The sequence below is a fragment of the Zootoca vivipara genome, chromosome 11, assembly GCF_965207765.1.
Source record: "Zootoca vivipara chromosome 11, rZooViv2.hap1.1, whole genome shotgun sequence".
NCBI lineage: Eukaryota > Metazoa > Chordata > Lepidosauria > Squamata > Lacertidae > Zootoca > Zootoca vivipara.
This window is the reverse complement of record NC_142594.1, coordinates 4,965,477-4,992,668: the sequence shown is the minus strand read 5'-3', so window position 1 is coordinate 4,992,668 and position 27,192 is coordinate 4,965,477. Positions and strand designations below refer to the sequence as shown.

Below are 27,192 nucleotides of genomic sequence, written 5' to 3'. Positions count from 1 at the left end.
AAGAGAGTTTAATGCAGTTGATATGCCTCTCACGTAGCGCAAAAAGGCAGCACTCTCTCTGTCCATGTCGCAATTACAACCCCCGATGTATTTGTAGAATGTTACAGTTGATTCTCCACCTCTTAGCACGTTTCTCCCTTGCGTCCTGAGATCCTGTTTCTTCAAAGCTTATGACACCTTTGGTAAAGGCTGTTCTCCAACTGGAGCACTCACAGGCCAGTGTTTCCCAGTTGTCAGTGTTTATATTACATCATTTAATATTTGCCTTGAGGCAATCTTTAAACCTCTTTTGTTGACTACCAGCATTACGCTTTCCATTTTTAAGTTTGGAATAGAGTAGTTGCTTTGGAAGGCAATCATCAGGCATCCGCACAACATGACCAGTCCAACGAAGTTGATGTTGAAGAATCATTGCTTCAACACTGGTGATCTTTGCTTCTTCCAGTACACTGATATTAGCTTGCCTGTCTTCCCAAGTGATGTGTAAAATTTTTCGGAGACACAGTTGATGGAATCTTTAGAGGAGTTGGAGATGGCATTTATAAGTGGTCCATGTTTCACAAGGATATAATAAGGTTGGTAGTACAATAGCTTTGTAAACAAGCATTTTGGTTTCCCTGCGAATGTCCCAGTCCTCAAATACTCTGCACTTCAATCGGGAGAAAGCTGCACTCGCAGAGCTCAGGCGATGCTGGATTTTGTCATCAATGTTGGCCCTTGTGGAAAGGTAACTGCCTAGGTAGGAGAAGTGATCAACATTTTCCAACGTTACACCACTGAGTTAGATTTGTGGCACTACAGAGTGGTTATTTTGGACTTACTACCATAACAACATATGAGGAATATTTCCTCTCAATGCCTGCAGTCAGATCTTGGAGTCTAAATATTGCTGCAACTGCAGTCCTACATATTCCTCCTCAGAAGTAAGCCTATTAGGTTCAATTTAACTTATAGGTTAGCATGTATACTTGGCACTGTGTAGGGTTACAACCTAAGGGGTCAGCAAACTTTTTCAGCAGGGGTCCGGTACACTATCCCTCAGACCTTGTGGAGGGCCGGACTATACTTTTTTGGGGGGCGGCGGCGGGATGAACGAATTCTTATGCCCCACAAAAAAACGAGAGATGCATTTTAAATAAATGCACATATTCTACTCATGTAAAAACACGCTGATTTCTAGACCGTCCGTGGGCCGGATTTAGAAGACCTTAGTGGGCCTAAGTTTGCCTTTTCAAAGGCAAACTTTTTTATTCAAAGGGGGCCAGATTTGATGAAGTGAACATGCGTGGTTGAAATTGTTGAGCTTTTTAAACAATTTTACTCCTGTCTTCCACTGCCTCCCGCAGTTTGGTCAGACTCATCTTCGTAGCTTCGAGAACACTGTCCAACCATCTCGTCCTCTGTCATCCCCTTCTCCTTGTGCCCTCCATCTTTCCCAACATCAGGGTCTTTTCCAGGGAGTCTTCTCTTCTCATGACGTGGCCAAAGTATTGGAGTCTCAGCTTCAGGATCTGTCCTTCCAGATTTGTTATTAGGGTACAGTATGTATTTTTGTGTTTTTATGTTGTAAACCACTCTGCGTTCTTTGGTAATTTAATTAATGAAAATCACACTTGTGTGTTGCATTTGAAAGTGCTATTATTGTGAGAAATCAGAATTAGATAAAACCCTAATCAATGTACTCTGTATTCTTATTTGGTTCCACTTATTGGATAACAATGGTGTGCTACGAAACAATACCTCCTGCAAAAAAATATACTGTAGATGGTTTAATTAGCCAAAGTCCTGGGTGAAGAGGATTGTTTTTGCATGGTGCCTAAAGATATGTAATGAAGCACCAGGTGAGCCTTCTTGGGGAGAGCATTCCAAAAACGGGGAGCCACCACAGAAAAGGCCTGTTCTTGTGTTGCCACCTTCCAGGCCTCTCATGGAGGGAGAACGCAAAGAAGGGCCTCAGACTTTGATTGCAGGGCGCAGGTTGGTGTATATAAAGACAGGCAGTCCTGGAAGTATTGCAGTCCTGAGCCATTTAAAGCCCGTAAACTGATTGGCATCCAGTGCAGTTTGGCCAGGAATAGTGTTATATAATCAGAACATCTTGTCCCAGTGAGCAACCTGCCCACTGAATTCTGCATCAGCTGAAGTTTCCAAACTGTCTTCAGAGGCAGCCCTACGTATAATGTGTTGTAATAATCTAACCTAGAGGTTACCAGAGCATAAACAATGGAAATTAGGCTATCCCTGCCCAGATAGTGGCACAGCTGGGGGGGCACCAGTTATCTGGATTGAGCTTCAGTTTATTGGCTCTCATCCAGTCCATTATCAAGGCCAGACACTGGTCCAGTACACCCACTTTCACACTTGCTGATGTAAATGAGAACCAGAGCTCCGTGTCATCAGAATATTGATGAATTTAGTTGTAACCCTGTACGTTTGCTAGCCGTGAAGTGAAGGTTTCATGAACGCCTACAAGGACCACCAAGCATTTATTAGAATAGATTTTGATAGATTGTAGGACTACCAAGTGGATAAACCTTTGTCCCTTTTAAAAGGCTGCATATTAGCATATTAGGCAGAAATGTAGCAGTTGCAGTTTTCCTAGGGCTTCTGATCAGAAGGTCAGCGGTTCGAATCCCTGCGACAGGGTGAGCTCCCGTTGCTCGGTCCCTGCTCCTGCCCACCTAGCAGTTCGAAAGCACATCAAAGTGCAAGAAGATAAATAGGTACCGCTCCAAGTGGGAAGGTAAACGGCGTTTCCATGCACTGCTCTGGTTTCACCAGAAGCAGCTTTATCATGCTGACCACATGACCTGGAAGCTGTACGCTGGCTCCCTCGGCCAATAACGTGAGATGAGCGCCGCAACCCCAGAGTTGGTCACGACTGGACCTAATGGTAAGGGGTCCCTTTACCTATACCTATATAACATCTAGTCCATTTAGCTTTACATTGGCAGTAGTTCTCCAGGATTTTAAGACAGGGTTCTTTCCCAGCCCAACCTTGCAATGCCAGGATTTGAACAGGGGATCTTCTGCATACAAAGCAAACGACGCTTCTCCAGCTATTTTTAGTTCGTGTTTTTTGTTTTGTTGTTGTTGTTATGTCTGATAGCAGGTCTGATGCTATCTGAGTTCTTTAACAAAAAGTATCCTTTTAGAGGTCCAAACGCTTATCATATAATTTGGGAATATCTGATTATCAAGTTATTTGGGCAGTCAGTGTTAACAAATAAATAACATCCTTGGTCAAGACCTTTCTGTGGATCCTATTGTTACAATATTTGGATGTCACAAAAGCATCACTTCTGGGGAAAGTTCAAGAAATGGTAACCTATTTATTAACAGTAGCAAGAGCAGAAATCTGGAAAACCCCTCTTCCACTATCAGAAAAAATCTGACTGTGGAGTTGGGGAGTTGAGTCATGACAAAACTAAATAAGAGTAACACAAAATCAGCAAATAGAAGATAAAATAACGAAGCTTGTTTATGTGATATTGTAACAAGGTGCAAGAAAAAAGCCATATTTGTTTGGAAACTTAAAAGTTATCAAAAACTTTATACCTTTCTAAAAAAATTCCTTCAGTAGCACCTTAAAGACCAACTAAGTTTTTATTTTGGTATGAGCTTTCGTGTGCATGCACACTTCGTCAGATACACTGAAACAGAATCCACCAGACCCTTATGTATATTCAGAGGGTGGGGTGGGGAACGGGTGATGAGCTGATGGGAGTGGTAAACCTGTAGATATCCTGAATATACATAAGGGTCTGGTGGATTCTGTTTCAATGTATCTGACGAAGTGTGCATGCACACGAAAGCTCATACCAAAATAAAAACTTAGTTGGTCTTTAAGGTGCTACTGAAGGAATTTTTTTATTTTGCTTCGACTCAGACCAACACGGCTACCTACCTGTAACTAAAACTTTATACCTTTCTGTTATAGATTAAGCACTTTATCAAGTTTTAAATAAGCTAGAAACATCCAATATAAATTTTGTTGCATTTACAGACATATATTTATTAAAACAATATTTATCCATCAATTGTATTAAGGCATTTGGAAATAAGTATTGTATTAAGGTTTCTGGGAATAAACAGAGAGGGCCATTCTTAAACTACCGGTACATCCCCTGTGCCTTTAAATAAAATGAAAAATCAACAGCTGAGGAACCTTCCACCCCTGCATCTTCTCCTCATGTCGAACCACTGCTTTTTTTTCTCCTGACCAAAAAATAAAGAGAGGTGTAATAATAGTAGTAGTAAGAATAAATAATAATAATAATAATGAAAATTATTTATACCCCGCCCATCTGGCTGTCAGAAAAACCTAATTACATCGCTTCATTTGAGCTGCCTCGGAAGCGAGCGTCTAAAAAGCCAGAGAACTTCGAGCGCTTTCGGACACCCTGCGTTTCCCCCCCCCTCTCTCCTGCCCCGCATATGGAGGAGCTGCCAGTTTCAACAGGGGACCGGAAGTTTCTCATTGGGAGCTGTTCCCTATGACCTCGGGAATCCAGGATGCGGCCGAGGAAGCCGCCGACCGGATGTTCCGTACAGTAGGGGAAGGGAGGAGGGGGAGCGGAGCAAAGCCTCGCGAGATCCCTCCGTGCTGAGGGAAGCGAGCCGAGCCCTTCAGATAGGCCTGCCTCCGTCTTTACCTCAGCGACGGCGCACGCGCAGTCGGGCCGGTCTCCCCTTCTGTCTCTTTCTGTGGGAGTGTGAGGGAGAGAGAGAAGCGCAAAGCGGGCGACGGGGACCGTTCGGCGACCGCTTCTGCCCCGCCACCTCCGGCTTAGGCCGCTGCCGTGAACCGACGAGCCGTGGGCGGCGGCAGCGGCGGGATCCGGCGCGCCGGTGCGGGGCGGCCTGAGGAGACTGTCGGCGGTAGAAGCGCCGCCGTCAGAGGAGTAGAGGCGCGCCAGGCCTCACTCGGGGCCCAGCCGGGAATGCGGAGAGTTCGCGTCAGGCGACTAGCATCGCGAGGAGGCCGCCGGGGACGCTTCTGAGGAGGCCCGCTGGGCTGCGAGCGGCCCGGCCAGCCGCCCGGCCAGAGCGCCTGCGCCTCATGTGAAGAGACCGGCGCGCTCGGGATCCGAGGGGCCTCCGCGCCGGCCCATGGCGGCTCTTGCTCTTGCCTGGTCCTCGTCGCCTTGACGGAGTCCTGTTCGCCGGAGCGGTCCCGATGCCGAGCACCTCGGAGGCAGCGGCTGCGTCTTCGTCCGGAGGCGGGAGCGGCGTCCGGGGCTGGGGCGGCTCCGAGTCGCCGGCGGCGGAGAAGAAGCGGTTGCATCACCGGCGGCGGAAGCGCGGCTCGTCGGCTCAGCCGCCGCCTCAGCCTTCTCCTCCTCAGCCTACGCCGCTGCCCGCGTCTCCCGCGGCGGCCCCTCCGCTGCTGTTCCCGCTGCTGCCGCCGCCACAGCAGCCCTCGCTCCTGCAGCCGCCGCTGCCGCCGCAGTCCCTACTGTTCCTGGCGGCCACCGGCTCCTCCTGCTGCGGGGAAGGGGGGGAGCGGAAGCGGCCCCGGGGCAAGCGGCGCCTGGGGTCCCGGCACAAGCGGCGGCGCGCCCGGTTGCGCGGTGGGGTGGGCCTGTCGGAGCGGCGCGGGAGCGGGGCGGGCCTGGGGCCTCTGGTGGAAGCGGTGGCCGAGGAGTACGACGACGTCAGCTCCCAGTCGGAGGGGCCGCTGGGCGGCGGGACGGCCGGGGCGGGGAGCGGCGCGGGGAGCCCGGGCTCCTCCTCGGGCGGACGCGCGGGGAGCCAGCCGCGCTCGAGCCGCGCCGAGGCGGAGCGGGGCACCCGGCGGCCGCCGCGGAGGGAGCGCCGCAGCAGCAGCGGCCGGCGCTCCCGGGAGCGCCACCGGGAGCACCGCCGGCGGGGGGAGGACAAGGACAAAGCGCCGCCGCCGCCGCAGCACCCGGAGGCAGCGGCCGCGGTTGCCCGGGTAGGGGGAGCCGAGGCCTCCTCCTCTTCCTCCTCCAAGTCCCGTAGCCGCCACAACCACAGCGGCGGCCAGGACCGAGAGGGCCCCCGGAGCAGCAGCGGCGGCGGCAGCGACGGCCGCAGGAAGGGCTCGGCTGTCTCGCCCAGCAGTGGCGGCGGCGGCAGCAGCAGTAGCAGGAAGGACCGGCAGAGCAAAGCCCCGCGAAGCCAGGCGAAAGCAGCCAAGGAGCCTCCTTCTGCTTACAAGGAGACACCCAAGGCATACCGGGAGGACAAGGCCGAGCCGAAGGCCTACAGGAGGCAGCGGTCCTCGCCGAGCCCCTGCCGCGATGACAGCCCGCCGAGCCACAGGGCCTCGCAGAGCCAGCGGAGCCGCAAGTCGCTCAGCCCCCGCTCTCCTCTCAGCCCTTATCGCCGTCGCTCACCCAGCTATAGCCGGCACAGCTCCTACGAGCGTGGCGGGGATGTTTCACCCAGCCCGTACAGCAGTTGGCGCCGCTCTCGCAGCCCCTACAGCCCTGCCATCAGGTAAGGTGCAGAGCCACCTTGTCAGAACATTGGATGGTTGGGAGGGATCCTTCGGAAACGTTCAGAAGTGTGACCTGAAAGGGATAGGCTGGGAATTCTCTTTTAAATACGTAAACACTTTCGTTTTCCTTTCTGTTGTTGGGACCATGGTAGGAAATACATCTCAGCTGGTGAGCTTTTACTTGAATCCATTACCAGGTTTGAGAATGCAGAATTTTCACACGAAATTAGCATTTCTTTAATTTGATGGAACTTTTAGGGTCTTAGGAAAGTGCCATACCCTGTTTCCCCTATTTTAAGACGTACTGTAGTCATAAAATAAGCCATAGCAGGATTTTTAAGCTTTCAAGGAATATAAGCCATACCCCCAAAATAAGACATAGTGATAGGCTCAGCAGCAATGCTGGCTGCTGCAGGAGGAGGGAGGGGGGGAAAAGACACCCCCTTGAAAATAAGCCACAGTGGTTTTTTTTTGAGGAAAAATAAATATAAGACGGTGTCTTATTTTTGGAGCAACACTAGGTATTTTCTAATCAGGTCTCTTTCTAAATTGTGCTAAAAGTTGGGGGTAGTCACAAAAAGTTACTGCTGGAGTGGTGCAGGTAGCATACACTGAAAGTATTGTGAAAATACTTTCAGAACCAAATCACTTCAAACTGAAAATTTTGAAAAACGTAAGATGTTTTGAGCTAAAAACTATTCACGTCTACATGTTTTACAGTTTAAACAAAGTAGCCTGCAATCCTATGCACAATTCTTTGGAAGTACAGTCATACCTCGGTTTAAGTACGCTTCGGTTTGAGTACTTTCAGTTTAAGTACTCCGTGGACCCGCCTGGAATGGATTAATCCACTTTCCATTACTTTCAATGGGAAAGTTCGCTTCAGGTTAAGTTTGCTTCAGGTTAAGTACAGACTTCTGGAACCAATTGTGTACTTAAACCGAGGTACCACTGTAAGTGACATTGAACTTAGTGGGCCTTATTTGAAGTTGATGTGTAGGATTTCACTGGTAGCATTTCTCAGTACACTACAATAGTGTTTCCTGAAATATTATACAGTGTAAAAACAGGCTGTTATCTGCAGTGCAATGTGACTGCAAGTTATTAGCCTATGTTTCTGTCTTTGCTGCCAAGGAACTAGTTTCTTAATAGGCTAGTATAAAAATTGTCTTCTACCAAGGGAACTGGTGGAGGAAGGACTGAGTGATCTACATCTCCTCTGCTATCCTGTTTCTGTTCCAGTGATAGAGGAAAGGGTTTTCCTTTTGCAGTGACCATGGGAACCAAATGGGCTGACAGGAGAGACAGAATTTTCTGTGCTTTCTTAGCCAGTCAGCTCACTCACCTGCATGGAATTCTTGGTTGCTTTTGGCTGCTGAAGTTGTTAAATTTGAGACTGTCTCTTCATAGAAAAGATTGTTTTAAGACTTGGGATGTATTCTTTAGATAAGGTTTTGATTATTGTTCAGTTTTCAACATCTCAGTTTTTGTTTGATTTCTATATCAATACATAAAGCAGGAGTGCTTTCTACATCACCACCTTTTTGGGTTGAGGTAAGGGCTTGGTAACATGACAATAGGTTTTCTAGGAACATATGTCTGCCAGTAGCTACTCCGGTTTTGACCTAATCCTGTCTGTTATGACTGTTGTCTTATCCCTTGAAAAGCACTTCATGATCTCTCTCTGTTTCACTTAGATGAACAATATATCAGTCTTGTAGTAGGGAGGACTACTGTTTGGTTTGGGGATTGGCTTGCATCTACTTTGTTTGCAGACTTGTACAGTGGTACCTCTAGTTACGAACTTAATTCGTTCCGGAGGTCCGTTCTTAACCTGAAACTGTTCTTAACTAGAGGCGTGCTTTCGCCAATGGGGCCTCTTGCTGCCGCTGCAACCGCCAACACACGATTTCTGTTCTCATCCTGGGGCAAAGTTCTCAACTAGAGGTAACTCTTCCAGTTCAGCGGAGTTTGTAACCTGAAGCGTTTGTAACCTGAGGCGTTTGTAATTCGAGGTACCACTGTATATGCAAAGCAAGCCCCACTGAGTTCAATGGGGCTTGTTCCCAGGTAAGTGTTTTTGGAATTGTAGTCTTTGTAACAGTTTTTGTAGCTCATTACTACAAATTTCAATTCCTCTTTTACAGTACAGACAGCTCCCCATTTACCCACATGGCCTCACTAGCACAGCTGATGGGTGGGGAAGAGCCTTTCCTGCCCCTCTGCTGTGACAGTTGAGCTGTCACTTCATGTTTGCAGGCCAGAGGGACAGGCTCTCACACAGCTGACAGGTGGGAACGGGGAAAGGATCTTCCCAGCCCATCAACTGAGCTGAAACAGGTGACCTTTTGGGTATGCACACAGGGGTTCAGAATGTAACCCTTGTGTAAATGGAGAGTCGCCTATATACTGTATACACGACTGCTTAATTGAAGTCAACATTTTCAGTAGTCTATACTCCTGTTTTATACAGAGAATCATTTAACTCATTTTAGCACCAATTAAGACGCTGGTTCACAGAACTTCTGTTCATAGCTTTCAAATCAGTTTTCAAAAGTGTTCTGTGGTGGCATTGTGTTAGTGGAAGCTCTTCTTGTTCAAGGGAAGACACTCCCCCCCCCCTTCTCCTACCGATTGTAGTCCTTTATGTCATGTTTATTATTGGAAAATACATACCGTATGTTAGTAGGAAAGAGATCTTTGGATCTACCTAATGTAACAAGTTGGAGAGCCAAGAAAGCCATGCTGGTTCCTTTGTTGTCAGGAGATAGATCCAAGATGATGTCTCATCTCCAGGTCCAAGGGAGAAGTGAGAGGAGGAGGCAGAAGTGAGAGAGATGCAACCTGAGGATTCTACTTCAAAGGAAGGGTGGTCAGCACAGTTTAAAGGACAGACGGTTTAGGAAGTTGGAGGTCTCCTACTTTATCTATTTAACCATATGCAGAACCCTTATCTCAACAAGCTGAGTTGCACCCCACTTTCAAATGGAAATAGATTAGGGTCCTCCAGAGTGACATCAGTTGATGGGTGGGTGTGGTTTTAGGAAAATGGCCTCATGGCAAAATTGCACTATGATTGGTCTGTGGATCAGAGGTTCCCCACCCCTGTGTTACAATTGGTTTTTTACATTGTGGATGGGTGGAATTCAGCAAGAGCTACAGCAGTAGGTGTCTGTAATGCATACAGTAGTTATTTATGGCATCAAGCCTATTCCACACTGATTAGGTTGGGCTTGCCAGTAGGGCAACTGCATGGATGACAACTTTCAAGGTTTTTTGTTGCAAATCCCTCTTTGCCTCTTAAACCCTACTTCCTCCACCAAGAGAGGGTTACCGTATATCAATTAGGAGCTAGTAATTTAAAATGTAGGTGCATGTGATCACACACTCACACACATGCTTTCTCTCTCCCTGCCCCCTCAATATTTTGTCATGATAAATACTAATGGAAGAGAGTATCAGATGAAACTCCTGTTTGTAGTAATTGACTTTAACGTTTTGGTAATTATTCTTGTCAAACCAGAGGTGATAAACCAAAGCTTTTATTGTGTTTCTGAGGGAGGGTGGCAATAGATGAGGTTTATTTTTCCAGAGTAGATAGTTATAGAATAGAATTGCAAGTCATTATCTAAGTACAAAACTTTGGGGCCTGGAATGGAGCTTGTGTGCATGTGAAGGAATAAGAAAATTCACTGGAGAAAAAGGCAGGTCACAGCTTAATGGTTACAGTTCACAAGTAGCAAAGCCTAGTACACACAAGCAAGAATCCGCTTGCTGACAACTGTTACAATGTCAGAAAATGCCTGGCTGCTGGGCAGAAGCAGGGACTGAGCCATTCTGTGGAGATTGCAGTTATTGCCATGATAGACGGAGAATGTGCATAGCTTTTAAATTTTATTGTGAATGTTTTTAATTTTGCTGAGTTGGTTGGCTACCTTGGACTCCTTCGAGAGGAAGGCTTGGATAAAATCGATAAATATGTAGTAAATTATACAATAGACTTGGCATGGTTGGTATACACTGATAGAAAGTTGGGTTAGTGTCCTAATATGGCTCCAATAGTACAGTACTATCCTAGCCAGCATACTTTGCAACTCTTGCTGTAAGGCGTGTAAAGTTAAGAAGATTCTCCAAGTCTTCAAGATAGCATTGAATTTTCCCATATTATTCTTTTCAACAAAATGTTTGTATTGAAAAGTGTAACTAAACTTACTTTTATTCCTCACCCATCCCCAACCCCTGGAACTATAGCTAAAAATGGATCATGGTCATTTCTATACCTTTAGTGGTTTTCTTTCTCTCTTGTGTGTCAGTGCCCCTTCCTTTCACATGTGAAATTTACAGGTTTCTAGTGCTGGAGGAAAAATGTAGCACACACTTCTTAATCTCCAGATAAATCACAGGTGGTGAACCTCCAGACCATGGGTCCTCTGCTCCACACCTGGCATTATGCAATGTTAGGTGTGAGGTAGTTAGCCATGACTGCAAGGGAACAATCAACATTACAGTGCACTCCTGATTGTTGCTCTGCAAGTGGGGCTTGCACTCAGCACCTTTTAGATTGGGTGCCAAATACAAGTCCCACTAGGATTGATTCCACTTCAGAGATCATGGTTGCAGACTATCTTATCAGAAGCTTTCAATGCTGAATTTAAACACCCGATCAGTTCCTTTGTGCAGTATCCCTGTCATGTTTGGAGTTTGCTTTCAGATGCAAGGTGCTTGATGTTCCTTTGCAGTCACGGTTTTATTTAAAGCCAAAGTCAGAAAGAGGAAGAATCTAGAGCAGGCATCCCCAAACTTCGGCCCTCCAGATGTTTTGGACTACAATTCCCATCTTCCCCGACCACTGGTTCTGTTAGCTAGGGATCATGGGAGTTGTAGGCCAAAACATCTGGAGGGCCGCAGTTTGGGGATGCCTGATCTAGAGGGTGCTTGGGGGCACTTTGAAATGATGGCATATGTCCGATGATTGCCAGATGTGTGGCTCCACTCACCTGTCAAAATTGCTCACAAAGGGTGGGCCAGTTTTAGATCCATTCCATTGGCCAAATACAATTTCCTACTTGGAACCAGTTGTATTCCTGACATAAATAGTCCAAAATACTTGGGTTCCTCTGGGATTGCGAACTTGCATGATATTGGAATTACTCATATTTTAGAACATAAAAAACTCAAAGTAAGCAAAGAAAAGTCAAATAGTTACTTAATTTTCAGTGGGTAGTTTCAGATCAGTTGAGTATATGTTCAATAAATGTGTTGAAGCTTTGAAAAGTAGTAATTGCAGTAAGGGGGTTTGGTGATTTCCCTTGAGCTATTCAAGGTATGCAGGATAGGAACTGAAAATGGTGTTAAAATGTGCTCACTTTGAGTTTTATGTGCCTGAATTCCCCCCCCCCCATCCCCATGCTACGGTAAATAATTATTTCAGTGGTTGCATTGCACCATATTACAGATAATGCAGCACTAAATTACACAATAGTATATCTGATAACAATACTGCCAGCAGTACCATGGAGAAGGAAATTAGATTTAAGTTGAACCAGAAGTTCAGTAAATCAGTGTGAATTTGCATCTTTCTTAAACTTTGTCAAAACTGAGTGGGTGGGTATTTAAGTTATTTTTATGTTGCTCTTCAGTACACATGCTTTAAAGGCAGCTGAGAAATAAATAAATACTATAGAATCAAACTACAGTAAAGTAGTAAAACTTTTACAGTAAAGCAACCCAAAAGCACAACAGCAGATAAAGCCACACTCAGCCAGATATTCAGAATGCCTATAGGAAAAACAGTTCCTTCAGAAGGAATATTCCAAACACAGGGTGCCACAGCTGAGAAGGTCTGCACTTTCCTAACATACTAAACTTGGGGCACCCAGAGAAGGACCTCAGAAAATATTAGTGTATGATAGCTTCATGTGGGAGAAGATGGTCCTTCTTCAGATCCCCATGTCTCAAGCTATATAGGATTCGAAGGGCAAGACACTGGTGCATTTTGAATTGTTTCAGAAATAAACCAGCAGCTAGCGAAGCTGTTGGAGAACCAGCAGGTATGCTGTCAGTGGCCTGACTAGCTTAGGCTAACAGCAATGTTTGGGGGTAACTGAAGTAGATTTTCAAGTGAGCAGAAATCCAATAAATGGCTGTAGTTTAATTTGGAAGTTATCAGAACAATAGCCAGGAGAGGTTCCAGTTAGTGATTTTAAGGTTTTTGATACTGATTCCAATTGGACCTCCAGTTATAAAGCTGAATAATTTATTCATTTATTTTTAATTTATGTTAATAAATATCAGTAAGCTAACAACATAAAATAATATGTAAATAATTAGAGGTGATAGTATATCACTTATATATATGAGCATGAGGCTCCTGCCTACAGCTGATCTTCTAAAAAGTAGCTGTTTTTCTCCCCTCCCAGTCAGGTGATTGAGAGAGGAGGAGATAAACACCTGTCTTTGGAAAGATCTGCTGCCCACAGCAGAGTCCCACATGCAGGCAATTCTTTCCAAACAGCAAGCAGTTGCTGTTCTCCTGATCTTTGGAAAGATCCTGTATGCTGGACTCTTAAAGGAGAAGTGCTTTTGGAAGCAGCAAAGCTGTGAGTTTGGTAGCTGGGTGGCCCTGCCCACCTGTCAGCCATATGATATTGATCCTTTAGAGCAGGCATCCCCAAACTGCGGCCCTCCAGATGTTTTGGCCTACAACTCCCATCATCCCTAGCTAACAGAACCAGTGGTCTGGGAAGATGGGAATTGTAGTCCAAAATATCTGGAGGGCCGAAGTTTGGGGATGCCTGCTTTAGATTAAAACTTCCCTATACAGGACTGGTAATACTGCTCAGTGGCATCTTGCATAAAAGGTCTCCTGAAAATAAATGTGAGAGAAACACTGTGAAATACTTCTTTATTGCTTTGTTCCTTTGGTTGGAATTATTTTTTCCAAGCCAGACTAGTGTTGACAGGTGAAATTTTCATGCACATTTGTAGCTGAATGTATTGTTATCTTAAGGCACTCAGTGTATATATAGCTTAATACTTAACTATGTAATATTAATGTTCATTCTCTAAGTACATTTAAGTGTTAAGTCAGCCTTCTCCAACCTTAGCCTTGGTGTTTGGGGCTGATAGGAATTGTAGTAAGGATGACATAAGTCACAGTAGATTGGTTTAACACAAAAATTTAAATAGCCTGATTTGCTTTGAACCACTCTTCCTATTTGTACCCCCAAGTATTTCCTATTCAAAAGTTTTTAAGTGCTTTTACCTTATGTGCCTGAGAGAAAATGTTATAGAAGTTCTCTTACTGGTGTAGTAAAAGTCAAAACTGTTAGTACTAAAAATAATTCTAAAGCTTTCTTGGATTAAATCCTGACCTCACTGATCTCAAAATGAAGAGTGGAGCTGATTTATGTGTTCAGTCAAGTTTACAATGCCTACAACAGAGATGGAAAACTCTGTTGTAAAATATATCACATTATTTCCTGCTGTTGCTAAAGGGTTCTAACCAAGAAGCCAGTTACCTTGCAAACATACTAATGAAATGGTTGTAAAAGCGGTTCGGTAAAGAGAAAGATGGTGGAGTATAAAAACGGGAACTGACTAAATATTTACTCTTCTAAACAGAAGATCAGCAAAATCCAGAAGCAGAAGCCCTTATTCATCAAGGCGCTCAAGATCTCGCAGTCGGCACAGAATATCAAGATCCAGAAGTCGGCAGTCAAGTATTTCTCCTAGTACTCTGACTCTAAAAAGTAGCTTGGCTGCTGAGTTGAATAAGAACAAAAAAGCTAGAGCAGCAGAGGCAGCCAAGGCCAATGCAAAAGCTTCAAACACATCTACACCTACGAAGGGAAGCTCTGAAAACACTGGGTTGACCATTCCTCAAGCGAACAATGTGAAGGAACTAAAGAAGATAAAAACTGAACACATACCTTCCCCTTCAGGTGGTGCAATCTTGAAAAATGATAAGGCAAAGGCTAAAGTCCCTGTTCAGGAAACAAAGGGGGAAAACAATTTGACTGTAGAGAAAGCTGCTAAGCAAAAAGTTTTGGTGGTGAAAGAGAGTAAAGCAACTCTTGTTAAGCCACCATTGCAACCTGCTTCAGTGAAAGAGAAAAGCAAGCCCCACCCACCAAGTGTAGCACCTAAGGAAAAGGATCGCAGTGTTTCACTAATAACCTCCACGCTGCCACCCCTGCCTCTTCCACCTATGCTGCCTGAAGATAAAGATACAGATAGGTGAGTTGTAAAATACTTAACTTTCTCTCTTAAGACATACCAATTTCCACCTGCAAATTGTTTGGGTGTTTTTTTAAAAAGATGATGCTACGTACCATTGTTTAAGGTATGAATAATGCTTGATAAACCGTATGTAAGAGGGAAATAACCTGAGAATCTGATTATTGCAACTCCAGGTATGTTGTAGGTGTTGTAGACAAAATATTCCTTAACCATGTTAAGGACTTTTTCTTGATATCCACAGACCAGATAGCAGTCTTAGTATATTAAATGACCTACAGTCTTAAAAGATTTTTATCTCTTTCTCATTGTGTGGACCTGTATCATAATATTACTAGAAGCCTATAGCCAATGTTTCAGCCAGTAAACTCCAGTTCGTGCAACTCTTTTTCAGCACCTCCCACCTGTTACCTAATCAGTGAACTGAAATCAGTGAAGTTTATCTCATATGCCTTTCCGCCTCTCTTTCAACCCATACTCTGACTGCTCTTTTTTTTTTTGGTAGCCCCCACTTCCGAGAGAGGTTTACATGTCCTATGCACAAGCACATTCCTGTTTAATTCTGTGGGGCTTAGTACATATAAGTGTGCATAGGATCACAGCTTGAAGGAATTCACCATCACAAATCTTGTTTCTTCCCACCTGCTATAATTCATTTTTTAAAAAAATAATATTTATTCATTTTAAAACAATACAAAATACAAAAAACACAAAAACACAAAGACAAAAAACAAAAAGAAGACATAAAAAAGAAATATAAATTACAACAACTCTTTCATTTTTACTTATCATTGTAGACTTCCTCAATTCCCCCCTCACTGGGTCCATTTTTAAATCCACTTATTTTTTAAAAATTAAACTAATAAGGGAGACATGGAAAAAAACCAAGGATCTTCACACTGGAAGTTTGTTTGAGAACTCTCCATAACAACCAATTTTAATCTGTCCTATATACTGGTACAACATTTAGGTAGACACTGAAGAAATTGGTTCTCATATGCTATGGGGCAGGGCTGAGGAACCTTTCCAGCCTGCAGGGGTCTTCAGAAGTCCTCTCAGAGTGTTACCATGTCCTGATGTTTGAAAAGGTTTTTGCAGACACTGTACACCAGGTGATCAGCAGCATCTGTAAACATCATTTTGGCTAAGTCCTGTCCTTACCTACTCATACCTGATGTCCTATATGGCATTGGCTGAAGGGTGGGTGGGCATGGCTTGGTAGAAATGGCCTCACAGGTCTAATTAAACCCCTGCTGTAGGGAGTGTAATAGCCAAATAAGTTTCAGAAAAAATAATATACTGTCAGGTGAACATGTAACAGATAATACCCAAATTAGCTGGAGCTCCCTATATGTCAGAGTTGTGTTGAAAAATGCCTGTTATTTAAATTTCTGAATGATTAGGCGAATGCTCTATCCTCAATTCTAGTCTAATATTAATATTATTATTAGATTATTAATATTAACATATTTGCAAATTTGATTTCCAGTTGCTTGTACCTTCACATATTCAAAATTAATACTCTTCAAAATGTAAATCTAGAGAAGGCTGTACAATGGAAAACTGACTTAGAATTCTGACATCAGATTTTGAAATAGGAAGCTACCAAAGGTTTGTCTATATTTCTCTAGTTTTCAAGGGAGCATTTCTGTGAAAGCTGTTAAAAAAGAAGTGGAGAAGAAATTGCGTCACTTGCTTGAAGATCTGCCACTGCCACCTGAGTTGCCTGGAGGAGATGATTTATCCAGAAGTCCGGAAGAGAAAAAAACACCAGTGCAGCTACATCTTAAAAAGAGACCGAAGTATGTGCAAGTTCTTCTTTTTCTATAATACATGTATTTAACTTCCATAGGCTATCACTTTAAAATCTCTCTTTGAGCTATTGAATATAAGAAATGCTGGTAGCTTACACATAGTAGGATTCTGTTAAGGCTGCTTTTTAATATTTTACCCGTTTTAGGAAGTAAAAGGAGCTAAAACTGAAGTAGGTTAGCATAACTGTGATTGCATGTACTTTTACACTGGCAGATTGTAAACACAGCTAATGGAACAGCCTTCTTTCATTTCTACAGTTGTGTGCTGCTATTTCATTATACTGATATAACAAAGCTTTATCACCATTTTGCACCTAGATCTATAGGCAGAAATATATGCCTTAAACATATATTTAATCTTCAATATGCCTCATCAAACCCATATCATAAGTGTTTTGAGTGGTTTGCTGAAATAACAGATTATAGCATGGTTTACTTCGTCCAGTAAATTTATTATAGTGTCTAATTTCTGAGTAACAAGGAGTGTGAAATACATGCAGGTCCTGCTTACCTGAACTCAGTGCATTTCCTGGAAATTGTTTGTTAGGCAAGCATTTGCATAACAATCCCACAATTTCCATTGATTCCTATGTGAACATCTGTAATGTCTCTTCCCCTCTCCTGCCATGGTTTCTTCCTAAAATGGCTGCAACCAACTGGCAAAAGAGAGGCAAAGGAACAGCTGATTTGTCCCATCTCACCTGCTCCCTGATTTGTCCAATCTCTACCCCCCCAACCTCTCCATGGTTTCCGTCTGAAAATGGCAGCTGCTGACCAGCAAAGCATGAACAAGTAAGGAAGTAGACAAACTCTGGCTGTTTGGATATCTGAATGAGCCATCTGTGTAGTGAGGCTTGGGCTCAATTCTTTGTATTTGGACAAGTAAATTTGAGGAAAACAAGCAGATGGATAGCAGGACCTGCATGTAGGAATAAAAAGTGAAATATCTGAAATAGGTAATGAAACAATTTAACAAGTCATATTGGGATTTAAAACACCCACCCACACCTGCATTTGATTGGTACAGGTTGAGATTATATGTCCTTTCATTTCTCCATTTTTCTACGGAAAGAAATATATTGCATCCTGAGGTGTTTTTTGTTTTAGTTTTTCCAGAGAACAGATAATCTTTGTTTTGTATTGGAATGTTTTTGAAAATCTGCTCAATATCAGCAGTAAATGCAAACCAACACCTCCAGGGATGCATGGAACAGTCATAGGGGTTTACAAGAAATTGCAAATGACAGTTGTGGTTAATGGCAGCATTTGTTTAGACTGAAAATAAATGCTGAAGTCATAGTATGAACAAAAGAGTAGGTACTCTCAGGAGAATTTTATTAATATTTTCTTTTTTATTATTATACATATTACTCATGGAAATGGCTCAAAGTGATTTATAAACATAATAGAAATACTAAAACTGATTACAAAAACACAATCAGTAAAATCTTTTTTAAAAACCCAAAACACATCTATACAATATTATTATATAGATACTAGCTGGCCCGGCCACGCGTTGCTGTAGGTTTTTGTGTTAAATGGACCTTTTCCTGTTAAATGGACCTTCAGAGTCTCCCTTTAGAGTCCCCTCACCTGCCCTGTCCCAACCCTGACTCCCCTACTATAAGTTTCAAAAATAAGACTCCCCTACCCACACGTGTTCCTGAAAATGTCCCCACCCCCCACTGCTTTGGCTAACTCAGGGTCCTACCTCCCCATGGCTATGTGTTTCCCTCCTCCCTTTGTTGTGCCTCATCCCTGTGATTCCCCCACCCTGTGAAAGGCCTTTTTTCTGTTTGTTTTTCCTGTGGCCTACTGGGCAATGGTGAGGCCTACTCATTTTTCCCTGCTGGGCAATGCTGTGGCCTACTCAGTTTTCCCTGTTCCAATCCACCACCACCCCACTGCTTTGGCTGACTCAGGGCCCCCCCCCAATGGCTATGTGTTTCCCTCCTCCCTTTTTTGTGCCTCATCCCTGTGGGCCCCTCCCACCCCCCGGTTGTGAAAGGCCCTATTCTGTTTGTTTTCCCCTACTTGGCAATGCTGCGGCCTATTGAAAAAGCTGGGCTTTGTTGCTGCAAAAGGACTGTTTTCAGTTGGTTGCTGTGGAATTTTGTGATGTCATCTGGCGCCACAGCTTTGGAGGCAGCAGCGTGCAATCTGCCTTTCTATTGGATGCTGCTGGAGTCTTCAGAGCTTCTGGTGGTGACGTCTAATTTGGGTGCCACTTTTTTGTGTGTTTAATCATTATTTTAGGTGTGAAAGGTGTGGTTTTTTGGAATTTTTATTATGCTAGATCCCTCCCTGATGTGCATGGAACATTGTTGCCAAATTTGTTACATTACGGTTCAGCAGTTACAGAGAAAGGCTGTGACCTCTGCGCGCGCAATGCCTACATTTTTATATATAGAAATGAAAATGCACTCAAATTGCATTTTACTGTCTGCTAGGATATGTGGACCACGCCATGGTGAAACAAAGCAAAAAGAAATTGACTGGGGGAAACGCTGTGTTGATAAATTTGATATCATTGGCATTATTGGAGAAGGAACTTACGGGCAAGTTTACAAAGCAAGAGATAAAGATACAGGTAAGCTTTCAAAATCAATTCACATACAGGTGAAACTCGGAAAATTAGAATATTGTTGAAAAGTGCATTTTTTTCAGTAATGCAACTTAAGAGGTGAAACCAATATATGAGATAGATGCATGACATGCAAAGCAAGATATGTCAAGCCTTTATTTGTTGTAATTGTAATTATTTATCATTAGGCGGGTCAGTTATAAATGGAATGTAATTAATGAAATGTAATAGCGATGTTTATTTTTGTATTATTGTAACTATTTGTTTTATTACTGTGGAATTTCCAAAAGAAAGCATTTGTAACAATTAAAAGAAAAATAAAAAATAATAAGTTGCATTAATGAAATAAATGCACTTTTTGACGATATTCTAATTTTCCGAGTTTCACCTGTAGAAATAGCTGACTTTGAGTGTGATCACCACAGCATGTTTTGTGTCAAGTTCCTGAGCACATATTATGCAATAATTCTCCACAGCTGCAAGACAGTACTTGAGATGATTGTGTGTTTAGGCTACAAGCCCTTAAGGAAAGCTCAAGAAGCTGTGACTCTTCACACTTCTTTCAGTGTGCAGCTTAGTCCATAAATATAGTAAAATGTGTGGAATTGAGCATGTGCGCCATCAGACTGTGGCACCCAAGTGCAAATATTCAATGCAGAAGTATTGAATAGGAAAAGGGTCAGTTATGAACTTAGAGTGCTTATTGAGACAGAGGAGGAATAGAAAATTGGGTAAATAATACTAGTGCTAAAACAAATGTGTGACATCCAGTTGTATCCAAATGTTCTCTGAAGCGCAGCTGGGGTTGGGATAAAGGGATGAATAGAGTAAGGGGAAATATTAATATGTGAGGTGACATTCCCACACGAACATTGGGTGTCTCCCAATCTCTGATAATTGTGGAATAAATGTATTGCTACCCTGCTATGGAGTTGGAAAATGCTGGAGTTGATGGACCACATGTGATCTGGAGATGAAATTTGAATTTACACCATAATGTTTGCACAGACCTTTCATTCTAAGCTTATGTAATAGGCTTTGTGCTCCATAGCCACAAACAAGTTCTTCTACCTGCTGGATCAAGTTAAGTGGGCAAAATGAAATAGTTTTTGAAATGGGATTTGGGTGACCACGTCCATGCAGAAAAGTATATGTGGAACATCTTCTCTGAGTTACGCCTTGCATAGTGGTTTGCAGCAGAGATTGCTGTCATGCGTGTTAAGAGGAAATGAGAAAGTGACATTGTGGTAGTAGAAGCAGTTTTAACTTGTTTTATTTGCATAGAGATTTGCATACTTAAACTGCTTGAATATACTAATTTTCATTTTCTATGCAGTAAATTTCTGTTTTAGTTTTATAAGATACCTGATAGTCTCACATTATACAAACAGCCACAGGAAATTCTGAATTGAATGAAATTACATCATTATAGAATAAAAACATTATTTTATAGGGGAAATGGTGGCACTGAAGAAGGTACGGTTGGATAATGAGAAGGAAGGCTTTCCAATTACAGCTATTCGAGAAATTAAGATTCTTCGACAACTTACTCACCAAAGCATAATCAACATGAAGGAAATAGTAACAGATAAGGAAGATGCTTTGGATTTTAAGAAAGACAAAGGTATGTAGACTACTGTTATGTTAACAGTCCTGATTTTAATGCACTTTATCTGAGTGTAGCATGAGCATTTATTGAGCTGTAATGTAACTTGCACACTTCTTCATATGTAAACGTGATTTCTTTAGAAAAGACATGCTATAAGCCTTTGCCCACATTAATATGAGCAAGATAATAGGATCCTATATACTATTAAGTTTTTCTCATTGAATTGGCATTTTAAAAATATATCCCTTGCTAAAATATATTTATCCCCCTTTTCTGATCTGTAAAGATTTCTAGGAAAGTGAATACCTACAAATACAACAAAATCACAAGTAATGCAATTACTATAATATAGGGTTGCCATATTTCAAAAAGTAGAAATCAAGGCACCCTGAAAGTTGTTGCGATTTTTCGGTTGACTTCTCTTAAGATCCAGGACAAAGCACCACCTTTTGGAAATCCCCCCAGACGTCAATTCTGCCTTTGAAATCCCAGACGTATGGCAGCCCTATATAATAACTTCTGGGATGTGCGGCAAAACAAAATCCCAACACTAAACAAAAATCACCAAGGGTCATTTTTGAAGGGGTGTAGAAACTTTTTTCACTTAAGTAATCCCCCATGTTAACCCACTAGAGCTTCCCCTTCCGACGCCACACAACTCCTAAGCTCCCTTTTCACCTTCCCAATGCTATTTTTAAGCCACTTCTTTCTTCTGTTCTGCAGGCCCACTTTGCACCAGCTTTGCATCTTCACTCCCATATTCATGTCTCCTCCTCCTTGTACACCATCCACCCCATGGTAACTTCTTGCATATTCACACACATTGGAACTACTAAGCCCTCTTTGCACCTTCCACCCAATTAAGAAGCCACTTCCTCCTATTCTGCACCCACTTTAGTAGCCCTGTTTTATAACCCCCATTTCTATACCTCCCCTTCCCCCCATTCTGTGCTCCACTGCCAATTTGCTTTCCTCTTGGGAAAATACCATTAGAACAGCTTTCTCCAACTTGGTGCCCTTCAGATGTTTTGGACTACACTTCCTGTCATCTCTGGCCATTGACCCTGCTGGCTGGGGTTGATAGGAAGTGTAGTCCAGACCACACGGAGGAAACATGGTTGGAGAAGGCTGTATTAGCAAGTAGGGTCAACGTTTTAGCCAAGTTGTGATCTGAACTCACTCAGATCATTACTTTGGTTCTTCTTTTGTTTTAAAAAGCTATTCTTGTGTCTAGTAAATCTTTGGAATGATTCCTTGTTTGATTGTCATTTTGGGAGTTAGAGGGATGTTGAGAAATTGTCTGAGAATTTTCCTTAAGCATATGGCTAGAACTTGGCTGTGTCAGTTCTTTGGCATTCAATCCTCTGTCTGCAGTGCACTTGCTCTTAGCTCAGGGCGCACTAGTCTATCTTAGTTAGAGTGGCATGTGGCAGACAGATGATTGCAGTGGAGAGTTGCACTAGGTAAATTTGATCTCTTAATCTTTGACTTTGTGATTTGACCTGAAAAGTTTCAATGGCTTTTAATGGTCAGGGCTGTGGTAAGAGGTTATCTGTATCCACCCCCTCTTGTGCAGATAATGGTTAGGTAAAGTAGGCTAAGTGGAAACACTTTATTTTGTCTATGTAACAATTAGTTTTTTCAGGTTGGGAAAATATGTAGTACTTGAGCTATTTTTTTAATGAAAGATTTGACAAAATGGTAAAAAGCTGCTTCAAAAACACAATCCAGAAAGCATTGAAGAGATAACGACTTAAAAAAGTAAAAAAAAGTATGGATTCACGTTAGTCTAATCAGTTTGCAGTCATGTGAAACCATAAGGCTAAAGGCAAAGGTTACCGTATCCTGCAGATTTGTTCTTGAAAGGATTTTCAGTCTTTGTCCTGTGAATCAAATGTAGTCTTCATGAACTTTTTTGTTTGTTTGAGTGCTAGCAAGCCGATATTAGCGCAAGCCTGAAGCTTGGAAGGTTTCACTGGCAGCAGTCATGCAGCTATCAGAGGATGCTTCACTGCAGAGGTCCTTCTCTGTTCTCATTGTACATGAGTTGCTTTACTTGGCTCTCTCAGAACCAATGGGAAGTCTATTAGGGATTGGAGAATTCAATGTAACTGACTGGTCATTAAGAGGCATTTCTTCAGCTTTTATTCTGTAGAACTGTGAATATAACTGACTAGAGTTAGACGAAGTACAGTAATCATGAAATGGCTTCATCTTTTATTTTAGCAGTTGGATAACCTTAAGCAGTGAGTTCATGAGGTTATATACACGCTGTAAAATAGTTGTGGAAGCATTTCAAACGTCTATTGAGATTCTTGAGGGGGAAACAATCTTTCAGAAAAGGTTTTTGGGATTTATATTCAGTTTAACTCCCTATGTTTTTATTGGTTGGCTCTTAATTCGTTTTACAATGGAAAAAAAGAATACAGGTACATTTGAATGTTAGCTGACTTGCAATAATACTAGACCTTGGAATGTTTTTGCACTTTCCCATTGCATTTCCAGCAAGATGGAAAGTGTCTTATAAAGATACAACACAATATCTAGGAACATAGGAAACTGCCTTATAGAGAGACCATTGACTCAACTACCTCAGCATTGCCTACACTGACTGGCAGCAGTTTTCCAGTATCTCAGAGAGAATTTATCTTACCACAACGCTGATGGAGCCCTCAGTATGGCTTATTATATGGCCTTGTTGAAATAGAAGATAGCTTAGCATTGTGGGAAAAGACCTGTATGAGCTTTTGCGTTCTTCTTTTTGCATATGTGATGAGGAGATAAAACCTCTGCTTTAGAACTAACCAGTTTTCTATGATGGGTGAACTTGGATAACTGTGATTTATTCTAACCATTTTTTTTGTGGGGGGGAAACCAGGATATCAAACCTTAGGTCCCTTGGAAATGGGTACAGGAGTTTAGGTGGGATCAGACTCAAAATGTAGAATTTTTTAATGAGTGTCATTCTAACATCTATGCTTGTAATCCCCATTATCAAAGCAGATAACAGTTTTGTATACAATATATCTTTGCAATTTCTCTCTTCCAACTCACATGAAAATAGGTGCAGAGGTAAAGAATGGTATTCCAACTTGAAATGTAGAATAGTGTCCTGAATAGGTTTGTAAATTCCCTCCCTCTCCAAAAATATGTTTAGGAAAGATATGCTTGCTTACTTTACTTCATTTTGGCAACATATGTCAAAGTAGTGAACTGAAGAAATTTCATTTTAGTTCATGGAATCAACAGTTGTCTTAAAAAATTAAACTAAACATGATTTTTTTTTAATTTCCCCACAGGTGCTTTTTACCTTGTGTTTGAATATATGGATCATGACCTGATGGGGCTCCTAGAATCTGGCTTGGTTCTTTTTGATGAAAGTCATATTAAATCATTCATGAGGCAGTTGATGGAAGGCTTGGATTATTGTCACAAGAAGAATTTCTTGCACAGAGATATTAAATGCTCCAACATCTTACTAAACAACAGGTATTCATTCAGTTTTGTATACACAGATGTTAGAAATGCAGAAATGTCTTGATAAATCTTGCCCATCAGGGAGGGATCTGGCATAATTTCCCCCCAAAAAAGCACACCTTTCACACCTAAAATAATGATTAAACACAAAAAAGTGGCGCGCAAATTATACATCACCAGCAGAAACTCTGAAGACTCCAGCAGCATCCAATAGAAAGGCAGATCACGCACTGTCACCAGCAAAAGCTCTGAAGGGCGGCGCCAAATAATGATGCCATCAACCGAGCAACTGAAACCACCAAGGCGTCCATTACCAGACAACCCACAGAGTCAGACCGGGGTCAAGGGATGGAGATACAGGGCGGAGGCCTTGGCTCGCATTTAAATACTAGCCCAAGCCAAGGCCAACATACTAGGCCTTGCCTCTACTTTACAGCCTAAAGACTAGGCCTTGGCTCCACTTTACAGACTAGGCCTCAGCTCTACAGCCCTTTAAATACTATCCCGAATGGAGCCCTGGGTGGGGGGAGGAGGGGCCCAAATAGGTCATGGGCTGACCTAGGGTGGCTCCTCGTGTGGGAGGGTCAACTAGTGTCATAATAAATGTGTTTGTCTTCGAGGTAGAATTATAGAATAATAGAGTTTTAAGGGACCCCAAGGAACATCAGGTTCAAGAATTGCAACTAAAACATCCCTGACAGATGGTGCTTCAAGACTTTTATTTTTACTAATCCATGGCTTATGTTGGAATTGGATTTTATTTGCAATGGTGATACACTTCTCTTTAAAGCTGCTGAGAGCTACTTCAGACAATACAATACACACTTTCTCCAAAGACACCTAACAACAAACAAATCAGTCTAGACTCAGGTTATTATAAGAAACATTGTTGCATTTTAATAGCACTTTTAATTGTATGAACTTCATAGTTTAATCCATATAGTTTAATCTACATTTAGTGTTGCCTTTTTGGCCCCTACTAAAAACATATTTGTTTAGACAAGCCTACCTAAATGTTTAGAAAGTCAATCTGAGTTTTAGTCTATTGTTACTTTATTTTTTGAAAATGTTAAATTGTTGTTTTTCTTATTGATAATTTGATTGTTTTATCTTTTTGGTAAAGCACTTTGAGGTTGTTTTTTTTTTACAGTCAAACAGTGTATAAATTTTATGAAATAAATAAATGCAACTGCTAATCTTGTTAGAATACCAACAGGTATCAAGCTTATATAAAGACTGAATAATTGGTTCACCTGGAAAGGCTTGCTGCTCAAGTCTGTAAGAGAATAGGCTTTTAATTTGGAGAGCTGAAGGTCTTTAAAAGCAAATATAAAATTACAAAATACCTAAAAGCAGAATCTTTCAAAGGCTTATTTGTCCTTTGACTTCACTTCATACACTTGGTATAATGCAATTTAAAATGCCCTAATAATGGCAAAATAATTTCATTGGATGCCAATACTTAATAATGCATCAGGAAAATTTACAAACAAATGTACAATGGCAAGGAAATCAATATACCAAAAATAAACTGAAAATATTAATGGAGCCCTTTACTCACTGTATAGCTGCCATCAAGTCAATTATTCCCCAACTAATCTAATACATTTTACTGACTAATACATTTTACTGTTGCAGTATTATGTATTGGCAGATGAAGTTAATGCCTTGCCATGTTCGGTCATTTTAAATTGTATTGGGTATATAAAAATGAAATTGTTATAAGACTAGGAAATCTTGGCAGGATTATGTTTTTAGGTATTTTGTAATTATCATTAGCTGTAAGGCATTTCAAATGAGGTGGTTTCGTCTTTAAGCTTGAGTTTCTGCAGAATGGATCTGGAAAGACAGTAGTGGATAAGCTTTTTGTTGGCAGATGAATATTTTAGTGGTAAGTTGGATGGATACCTTTGGGTATTCAAACAAGATACGTAGCTTATATGGATTAAATCTGGGGCAAGGAATCTGATATGGAGTACAGTGGTACCTCGCAAGACGAATGCCTCGCGCAATGAAAAACTTGCAAGACGAAAGCGTTTTGCGATCTTTTTGTTGACTCGCAAAACGAATTTTTTATGGCCGTGCTTCGCAAGACGATTTTTTTGGCATTTTTTTTGCTTTGCTTTGTTTAAATTGGAAAACCGCAAGACGAAATTTTTGCAATACAAAACGACTCGCGGAACGAATTAATTTCGTCTTGCGAGGCATCACTGTATTTACTTTCCCTTCTCTGCTGGCCAAATTTAACTGGCTGACCAATTGCCAGTGCTATCAGGCGATGATCTTCAGGACTTCAAAGCATCAAACAGGTCTTGGAAAGAGTTTTTAATGGTGCTGGTGGGAAGTAACTTCAAACCTTTTTTTGTGGGCATTGGCTCTGGGATCAAGTTTCCCATGGGGAAGCTGGAACTATCTGATGTGGGGTGTTGGGCAGGTGGACATGGTTTTGGGAAAACAGCCTTGTGGCCTTGTGCTAGGCCAAATTGGACCTGCAAGCTGGAGGTTCCCCACTCCTGGATTAAAGCAGTGAGCTATACATGCAGTGGTTGCTTCGATATTTCTGTTCCTTACTCCCTCAAGTTGATTAATTCAAAGAGTTTTACAGTTGTTTCCTCAAGTATATAGTTAGTTCCATGTACAATATGGTTGCTGGGAACAAATAGTGATATTGCCTTGGTGCCCTGAATGAATGAATGAAACTTTATTTGCATCAGCTGTCGGCCATAGCAACAAAAAGCATTGCGATATACACAGGACAAAATAAAAGTCAGTTATATAAAACAGGGACCCAGGTGGCGCTGTGGTTAAACCACTGAGCCTAGGGCTTGCTGATCAGAAGGTCGGCGGTTCGAATCCCTGTGACGGGGTGAGCTCCCGTTGCTTGGTCCCAGCTCCTGCCAACCTAGCAGTTCGAAAGCACGTCAAAATGCAAGTAGATAAATAGGAACCGCTACGGCGGGAAGGTAAACGGCGTTTTCATGTGCTGCTCTTGTTTGCCAGAAGC

General features: G+C 42.3%; 1 protein-coding gene across 1 annotated transcript in view; it reads left to right on the top strand.

Annotated features, from left to right (window-relative positions):
• Nucleotides 1–4,002: 4,002 nt before the first annotated feature.
• The window catches only part of CDK13 (cyclin dependent kinase 13), a 36,086-nt gene continuing 12,896 nt past the window's right edge, over nt 4,003–27,192 (top strand). Inside the window, exons 1-6 of the mRNA XM_035129942.3 lie at nt 4,003–6,465; nt 14,090–14,704; nt 16,336–16,506; nt 18,969–19,108; nt 20,556–20,726; nt 24,011–24,200. Coding sequence (XP_034985833.3) covers nt 5,180–6,465; nt 14,090–14,704; nt 16,336–16,506; nt 18,969–19,108; nt 20,556–20,726; nt 24,011–24,200 — 2,573 coding nt within the window. The 5' untranslated portion in view covers nt 4,003–5,179. The remainder of the gene's footprint in view (nt 6,466–14,089; nt 14,705–16,335; nt 16,507–18,968; nt 19,109–20,555; nt 20,727–24,010; nt 24,201–27,192) is intronic.